Below are 9,366 nucleotides of genomic sequence, written 5' to 3' on the forward strand. Positions count from 1 at the left end.
AAAAAGTGCTTGGTCTTAAGATTTTAGGTTTTTTTAAGTACGTGTCTACACTGGACAAAAGAAGAAAGAACGCATTAGAACCCATTATAATTAAAAATTTTGTCCACACTGGATGTGGCGCAGTGCATCGTATTTACATTTACGCAGTTGGCAGACGCTTTTATCCAAAGTGACTTACATTGCATTGTACTATACATTTGTTTCTGACTATGTGCAATCCCCTGGGATCGAACCCATGACCTTGGCGTTGCTAGCGCCATGCTCTAACCCAGGGATATCCAACCCTGCTCCTGGGGAGCTTCTGTCCTGCAGACTGCAGATCCAAACCTGTTTCAACACACCCGTTTGTAATTATCAAGCTTCCCTGAACACCTTGATTTGCTGCTTCAGCTGCGTTTTATTGGGGTTGGAGCTGAAATCTTCAGGACGGTAGCTCACCAGGAACAGGGTTGGAGACCCCTGCTCTAACCACTGAGCCATAGTAGGGTTGATCATGTAAACAAACCCTGCTAGACCTATTTGTTTGCAGCAGACTGGAAGATACAATTGAGTTTAGTTTCATGGAAAAAGTCAGTTCTCTGTTTCTGTTAGGCTAAAAGCGCGCTTGTCCTTGAACTATAACCAAACTGGTAGAGCATGGCTTACAACAGCAATACTGTTCCAAGGGAACAAATAAAAAATTGCCTTGAAGTAGATTTCCATAAAAGCTGTTGACAAAACTAAAAATGTGAAAACATACAAGTCAACAATTTTCCTGTTTGTCCTTGTCAATTCTTTGAAAGACTGAATTTTTAAACCATCTTCCAAATATTGATCATTTTTCCCAATTACATTTTGTTAATTAAAATTCAAAAACAAAGATTTGAGTTTCTGTGCTTCCATAAGAAGCAAGTGTGGTATAGTAATAGTGCTAGTGCTAGTGCTAGTGCTAGGAGAGACAAATCACTTCAAGTACATGTATTTAAGCGTACTGTCCATGAAAAATGCTAATAAAACGATCTACACCACGCCCACTTTGGTTCAATTATGTTTAAAAAATAAAAACAAAACCACACTTCTTTACATAATAACATACCCATGTGTGTATAGATGAGTTTTTATCCAGGCTCACAGCAGGGCATTATATTACCAGATGAATATATGTATCTATGTATGTTATATTGGCTGCTGACATTTAATAAAGTTCACTATGACATAAGACTTTGCAGTTCATCCACTATGTGATAAAGACAACAATGGCCAGTTTTGAGAATAAACAGATATATCCAATATCCCATAACCACTATTTTGGTACCCAAGTACTTTGTAGATACATTTGGAAATTCATACAGTGCCTCCATACTTATTTATATGGACATCCACATACACATAAAAGCATGAAGAAGCAAAATATGAAGCTAAGCAGCTTTTTTGAAATACAGACATCACAAGGCGCACATTTTAAACGAACATAGTGAACATACCAACATACTGTGACATGTCTATAATTAACGGTGAACTACACCATGTGGATGCTCTGCTTAATAGGAACTGCATACATCTTTACATAATGTCGGTGGATTGTTGTGTTATACTGTACAATGCAATGAAAATGCATTTTAAAGCGTGTTTTTAACTCCCAAAATATTTTGGACGGACAAATACTTGTAACGTTACTGTACGTAATATCACACATGCTTTGACGCATGTTGTTCATATTCCCTTACTTAGGTCCCTATGTGTGTACAGTTACGTGTAAAGACGTAATCGTGTAATGCCATTTCAGTTTCATGCCAAATTAATCATCTGTTACATATGATCCTGCAAGCAGTCAGGTGTTTACCGTTATTGTGGTACGTCATTCCGATAGTTCCGCCGGTGTTTATGACCAGGACCCTTGCTTCTGCACTGGGACTAATATCCAGAGACTCTAGACTGGTGGTGCTCGATTTCCTCCTCCTGCGACCCTGACCCATGGTGCCCCGGCTAAGAGACGTCTGTGACTGAAACGCATCGGACTGATCAAGTTGATTTAACCTGCTGTGGGACAGGGCTCGACCCAGCGAGGTTGTGCTTGCTGAGGACGGAGCCGAGGTAGTACGCTTACATTCCGCCATATCTGACTCGTCTCTTTACTAGCTACACTAATACCCACTGTGTTTCTTAAAGAGACAGCGCCTATCCTATCAACACTGAAACGTGGCTGGAAATGAGGATGCTTATATTATATAATATTATAGTATAGTATAGTGTACCAGAATAATGAATTTGTTTTAATTACGAGGTTTAATATACATGCAAAAAAATCTTTAAACGTATCTTACCAGAAAATGTAAGGCCATGTCTTTGTTAGTTTCTTTAGTCAACTTATTCACGAAGGAGGTCTTAGATTCTATTAAAAAATCGTTTGCTCAGAACTCAGAAGTTTAGATTTCTCTCACGTGTCACGGTCATGGTCATGATGTAAAAGTATTTTGACCAATGAGGAAGCGACGCATAATAAATGCAAAAACGACGATTTTTTTTATAACCTAGTTACTATTTCTCAAAAAATGTAGTCATTAGCGTTTAAAGCTATCAGCAAAGTCTGCGAGGAGCTGTTTAAAGACACTTTTGGTACCTGATATGTGTGATATTAAACTCTATATATATTGGACCTGGAGATTATATCTTCCTGAAAGATTAGCCACCTTAATATACACATTTAGATTTAGTTGCTAATTTAAATTTACGTTTTTGCAAAAAAAAAAAAAATCTCTGTATACCTCAGTCAGTGTATGTCTATTTAGTATATATTTACATTAGGCCTATATACTAAATTTACAATCTATACTACCTATGTACATTTTATCTGTATACATTCTGATGCTTTTATTACCCTCCCATGGTTTAATACCTTATGCAGTGTTTACTGTATATTGTGCATTGAATCTGAAATACTACTACCTGTGCCATTAATATTCAAAACAATGCCACACTGACAGCTTTTCTGTTACATGCCACTGGACAATAAGTATGCGATACTCAATAATCCACTGTTCTTGTACTTTATTTTCACTACCACCTTGACTATACTTGTTTTGTGTATTCTTGGAGGGGTTATATTTAGACTGTGTATTTATTTAATTGGATACTTAGCTTGTAATAAGTTATATGTGACAGCACTATAAGGACTGCTCTAATGTCGTTGTAGTGACAATAAATAATATTTTATCATACGAATATAATTAATATTTTGAATATATCTAATAGGCCTGTTTAATGTTGTGATATATACTTACCAGTAGATGTCACCATTGACCTAAATCCAGGTTTAATTACTGCGTGTGAAACCTTTCACAGCTTTCTATTATTATTTCTTCTGATCTAACGTAGCTTTTGTGTTAGCATACTTTGGCAAATTAAGCGCGATATTATATTTTCTTATTTTAAAGCTGCATTACATAAAAGCATCTGCAAATGACTACATGTAAATGTTGGTGGGAGTGTAGTAGTATTATATAAATATAATAATAACTAATAACACGAATTAAACACGGCAAATATAATAATTCACGTTAAATTTATTAACTTAAAGTTCTAACGTTATATGTTGTTGAATGAAATAATTTTATATTTAGGATAAATGGTTCTTATCTATCATGTAAAAGCCACAGCAACACAAAAATCACACGACTTTAAGAAGGTGGCGCATAATCTTTACCCACACCTTTTCCAGGTTTTTTATTCGGCGGTATATGCGTCATAAGATGAGCAACGATGAGTAATGAAACTTTTGTCAATTCAAAAGTCCTCAGAAAATGGTGCAAAATAGCAGCATTTTATATGCATGCATATTTGTCGATAAAGCATTATTTTATGTTTACAATTTAATTTCTTGTGTATAAAGAGTAAATCCAGAGGGGGGCAGTTTAGTTTCTTATTTATCATTGATAGGCTATTTATTATCTTATTTCAAAAACATAATGGAATATAGTATAAACATAGTGTTTTAGTCAAGCATTCAAACACTACACTTTTTACAAAATATAGAAAATGCTATCTATAAAAAAATAAAATGCCCACTTATTCGGAAACTAATAGATAACATTATATTTCCATAATTAACAGTCAATAATCTACCTATTTAGGATCATTAAACACGTGTTTCTCCTGTCACAATTCTTAACCAAATACTTCTTAATTTACTTGAAACATTACTTAAAACACCACTTTCATGTACGAATTCAAATTCACTTTAATAGTAGTAATGTAGTTCTAATGTACAGTAACTACTGACAGGTCGATTACAAACTCAGTTTTGACCTTTATTGTGAAATTAGGGCTGCAACAGCCATTTCCGCTGGTTAGTGTTGACGTAGCCAGTTTCACAGTTACTCGGCGATTGTCGGCTGATTGTAGAAGTGAACACCGGGGTTGACACTGGTAGAGAATGGTGAGCCTTTGCAGGTAACCGAAAGCTATTTTGTCTCTAAAATGAATGAGAAGAAATTGCTGATAATTATGTTTCATGTAACCTGTCGAAATATGTGCAAAGAATGTCTGTTGACCAGCTTTTATGGGTTGTTCGGTCGGCTAAGCTAGCAGGCTAAGTTGCTCTTTTCTGGCACTCCCTCTGAGCCTCTCTTGTCTCTCAGGGGCACGTGAGACACCATTCGAATTCGGGACGGTTGAAATCGATGCGGCTCAGCTTCGGACAGCCCAGATGACAGACCCACCGGCCAGCCAATTTAATGCTTCACGGTCGAGGCTCTGAAGGTCTTCAGCTGCTATTCAGTTACATTTTGGGGGAAGGACGTGGAAAAGCCCCCGAGAAAGACATTCACACGCCAAGAGGAAGAGGTCTCGCAGCACTTAAAATCACACAGGAAAAGCTCTTAAAATACAATTAAACGCTGCTTTTGCCGTTTTTCCTTGGATTACTGTTGAGTGCTGTGTTTTTTCTTCAAACTGGTACCACCCCATAACTGGAGCAAAAGCTTAACAAAACGAGCTTTGACCTTCTTCATCGAATTTGTAGTACTGAAAGTTTTCAGTACTGTCGCTTAATCAATAGTTCAGTAGTCTGCTGGTGCTTGTTTTATTACTGATAACAGTGACTTTATGCCCAGCTATTAACGTGATACACACCCCCGTCGTCCTGTTTACTTCCAAACTTGACATTCCCAGAAAGAGATCTCGAAGAAAAAAAACATCCATTTATCAGTTTGTATTGTCTTAAACAAACCGTATCATTCTTTTTTGGAGGGTGGTAACCATTTATGAACAATTTACAAGATGGGGAAGATGCTGTCAAAGATATTTGGTAACAAAGAGATGAGAATATTGATGCTCGGATTGGACGCAGCTGGGAAGACCACCATCCTATATAAATTGAAGCTCGGCCAGTCCGTGACCACCATACCCACCGTCGGTTTCAACGTGGAGACGGTCACCTATAAAAACGTCAAGTTCAACGTGTGGGACGTCGGCGGACAGGATAAGATCCGTCCCCTCTGGCGGCATTACTACACGGGCACTCAAGGGTTAATTTTCGTGGTGGATTGTGCGGATAGAGATCGCATTGACGAGGCCAGGCAAGAACTCCACCGCATTATTAACGACCGCGAGATGCGGGATGCCATCATTTTGATTTTCGCTAACAAGCAAGATCTACCGGACGCCATGAAACCGCACGAAATCCAGGAAAAGCTGGGACTGACACGCATCAGAGATAGGAATTGGTACGTGCAGCCCTCGTGTGCGACCACCGGCGACGGACTGTATGAAGGCTTAACTTGGTTAACATCTAACTACAAGTCTTAATGACACCGTTTGGCACTGACTGTTTAGGACATAAAATAAACTCAATATGGGGAAAATCGGACGCCTCTAATGAATATTCATAATATTTTGATTTATAGTTAACATTTATTTTTGTTTTGAAATTACCCTTACAAAGTTATAGTTTTGAAGCATAATGGGTTTGGCTTGCTTTTAGTTTTCTGTGTATTGTGACATACACTTGTCACACGCCACGGACTGTGGCTTATAACATGAAAAATCATTCCTGAATGAAGAGTCTCTATTTTTTCTTTTTGAGAGTATAGGTTTTATATCTTTGTTGTCTTCACCTTCTTTCTTTGAAAACTGAAATTCAAAGGTTTAAGTCCATCAATGTGTTAAAGACATTTTGTTCTGCAATATATCAGATTTGTCAAGGCATCTACTGTAACTCAGCGCGGTTTTGCTGAGGAGGTTGTAGCATACTAACTGTAAGTAGCTGCGTGGAGTTATGGCACGGTTTGAAACCCATTTTACTTATGATATCACTGACATCCAATATTAATCTACTTGTAAATGAGTCCATGGAACATTTTATGCAAAAGTTTTGGGCTATAATACTGGAAGGAACACTTGCCATTGACATGCTTCTCTTTACACAGCGTAATCGAAAAGAGTGATGTTTTGTGCTCTCAAAAGAGGCTTTATCTTTTCAAGATTGTTGACGGAGAGATGCCTTTTGTATCCCGTTTACCATTTAGACTAATCGCATTGATCAGATTGTCTTTCATTTACAGTTCTCTTTCTAAAATGTGGGATTATTACATTCTTGCATTTCAAATGTAGTGCCCGCGTGGTAGAGTGGACTAAATTTTTAAGAGAAATGTTTCATCCTGTTCATGTCATCTCTTTCCTTTACTCATTTTGAGAAACATGTACAGAAGCAGCTATGTAATTGTAACTTCAAATTAAACTTAGTCATTTTAACAGGTTTTCTTCATTCTTGTTCTGAGCAAATCTGCTGCCTTTGACTTTATGTTATCGGTGCATGGGACTTTCCACAGTTATTTAAGAAGCCAAAGTCAAATGGAAAATCTGCTAAACCTTTCTATGCTAGGAAATTCCTCCCACTGGCCCTGTTCTTTGCATTTTAATTTTCGTTCTGGTAATACACATCAAAGTAGTTTATTCTCACTTTGACTGTGTCTGTGGGTTTGTAGTACATGTGTATTAGTACCATATGTTGTCCTGACTGGGACACTGAGAACTTTGGAATCCATGGTAGATAAGATTGTAAAGAATGTGTGTTGGGTTTAATGTTTTACCTCGTCCTTATGTGTTAGCTCACATAACTAGAAACACCCTTCTAAAGGGAACATGGCAGATTTTTATTCCATTTGTAAACTGTTGAAATTAACCCATAGAGGAAGATCACATTCTGGCAACTCTTAAGATCTTTGTTTCTTAACTTAAAAAAACAACATTAGATTTATTCTTCCAAAAAAAGCTCAATCAGTACTGTGCTGTTTTGAAGTGGTGTGTTGGAAGCGGTCTACACACCCCCAGCTTTAAAAACAGGATGTATCCCGCTTGCTCTCTAAAGGCCGCACAGCTGCTAAACTGTTGCAGTGTAATGGGCGGCCGTCGCTGGACGGCACGAATGCTGCTCTTGCTGACACAGCTGTTAATAACAAGTGCTGCGCACACTTGTTGCTGAGGTGCGCGCCATCTTGAATGATTGTTAAACCAGTACACCGTTTCTTCTCCCGCACTCAACATGACAGTATTCAAATCACTCAAAGCCACATCTCGTATTGTCGGAAATGAGCTGATTGCTTGGGTTTTGACGGAAGTAGTTTCTGTATTTGTGAAACAAAAAACTGGTGCATTTTTCTCCTGTTCAGGACTGTTTTCTTTGTTAGCCATTCCTGAGGGATGAATGCTATTGCAACTTTGTTGTCTAACTAGTTGAGACCTGCCAGTTAGCTATTATACAGACTTGTGTGTGTCACATTAAGTTTAGATCTGTGTGAGTCACAAAGCAGATGATAGTCACGGACTGTTTTTATAGAGGTGTTTTATGACCTCTAACTCTGGTATTTCAAAATGCTGTGTAAGGATTATGAATATCTGGAGGTCAAAAATGTGAAGGATTTAATTCATCTCTGCTTTTTCTCGCATGATGCATTATGCTTCCTTTAAGCCCCAGGAAGTATATGTTGAATTTTAAAGTGACGGTACAAAAAATGCTTTCGTGCATATGGAGGAAAGCAGGTACTATTGCTGATCGTCTTGGACAAAGGGTAAACTCCCCAATGCATAGTGAGTGAAAACAGAAATGTTTGCGTGTTAACATCAAGGCTGCGATTTTTCAATGGTTTTCGTGCATTATCTCATGAGGAAGTGTGACCACGTCTCTCCAAACGACTACGCACAGGCCAGTTTCACTTCCACCAGGGTCCAAATTAGGGGTGTTAAACTTTTAATCACCTGGAGTCACATCAAAACGTTGCATTTATAACACTGTTGTGTTATAGCAGTATTTCTTCACACAGTCTCACTATTTAGGTAAAAATACAACAACAAATGTTTCTTTGCATTTGTCCAATCAGCAGTTTTTCCAACACATTCTCATCTCAGCAATGTGTGTGCTCGGGAGGTTTTAGCGCTGAGCTGATCTCATGGTGATCTGTAAAGGGAAGTGGTCAGTGTGTTGTGGGGCCTGGCTTTGGGAGGTTGGGTGGTGCTTGTGTAGCTCTGCTCTGGTGTTAAGCTAATGACACAAATGCTATTAATAGTACTCTCTAGTATGTACGTATAATAGGGGACTTGGACTTAAAGAGTAAAGGACCTGTCTTATAAAAACAAGGCTCATTAATTATGCCAAAACAATAATTTTAGATCAGATCTTTTCTGTGTTGCTTAAACAAAATTTGAAATGGACAATTTATAATGCTTTTTCCTGAACTACTGAATGAAGATAAAATGCTTAATGAATCTTAATTAATATATATACTAATAATTTATACCCAAATTTTATTATAAACTGTTACATTTCTTGTGTTAAATTTGGCTTGGATCCAACTAAATAAAACTGATATTTTTTTCTGGACACATCTAAAACTTCAGAAACTGATGTCCTGTCGGTTTCTATGCAGTGTCATACTTAAAGGTATAGTTCACCTAAAAATAAAAATTCTGTCATTTATTGAACCTCACAATGTTCAAAACCTATATATCGTCACTTTTTTCAGTAATTTGTTTTCAGTAATTCACTCAGTTGGTGGTTCTGGGGGGCTTTTAAGAATAAACACAACCACCTCACCCTTCCTGACTATTGTCTTTACTACTGCATGTTATTTAGGCCTGTGCGTTAGAAATGAAATGATCATGTCAGAAAAGCGTGAGCTTGCTTGTTTTAGAACAGATGGATGAAATAGGGGTGTACTTGATGCCTAATCGTGATTAAATTAGTATTTAATGTGTTTGATGCCATAGGGGAAAGTACACTGGTGGTGGTTGTATTGAACCAGTTCAGGAGCATGATTATGAACAGTGTGTAGTACATGGACAGCCTTCTCACACAATCTAACTCAAAAATACCCAGTCATTTTTAAGTAAACA

General features: G+C 37.6%; 2 protein-coding genes across 7 annotated transcripts in view; one reads left to right on the top strand and one right to left on the bottom strand.

Annotated features, from left to right (window-relative positions):
* aspg (asparaginase homolog (S. cerevisiae)) overlaps positions 1-2,299 on the bottom strand; it is a 37,524-nt gene extending 35,225 nt beyond the window's left edge. Inside the window, exon 1 of one of the 5 annotated variants that reach the window (XM_057343267.1) lies at positions 1,823-2,299. In XM_057343267.1, coding sequence (XP_057199250.1) covers positions 1,823-2,096 — 274 coding nt within the window. In that variant the 5' untranslated portion in view covers positions 2,097-2,299. The remainder of the gene's footprint in view (positions 1-1,822) is intronic. The other 4 variants (XM_057343263.1, XM_057343265.1, XM_057343264.1 and 1 more) reach the window with 4 other exon arrangements.
* arf6b (ADP-ribosylation factor 6b) lies at positions 1,963-6,859 on the top strand. Of its 2 annotated transcripts, none has more exons than XM_057343270.1 (2): positions 1,963-2,073; positions 4,617-6,859. In XM_057343270.1, exon 2 carries the CDS (start codon positions 5,257-5,259, stop codon positions 5,782-5,784), a length of 528 nt encoding a protein of 175 aa, XP_057199253.1. In that variant the 5' UTR covers positions 1,963-2,073; positions 4,617-5,256; the 3' UTR covers positions 5,785-6,859. The 2 variants fall into 2 exon arrangements, with proteins under 2 accessions (XP_057199253.1, XP_057199251.1); XM_057343268.1 differs by lacking the exon at positions 1,963-2,073 and adding an exon at positions 4,327-4,428.
* Positions 6,860-9,366: the final 2,507 nt, after the last annotated feature.

Source organism: Triplophysa rosa, linkage group LG10, assembly GCF_024868665.1.
Source record: "Triplophysa rosa linkage group LG10, Trosa_1v2, whole genome shotgun sequence".
In the NCBI taxonomy this organism is placed as follows: domain Eukaryota; kingdom Metazoa; phylum Chordata; class Actinopteri; order Cypriniformes; family Nemacheilidae; genus Triplophysa; species Triplophysa rosa.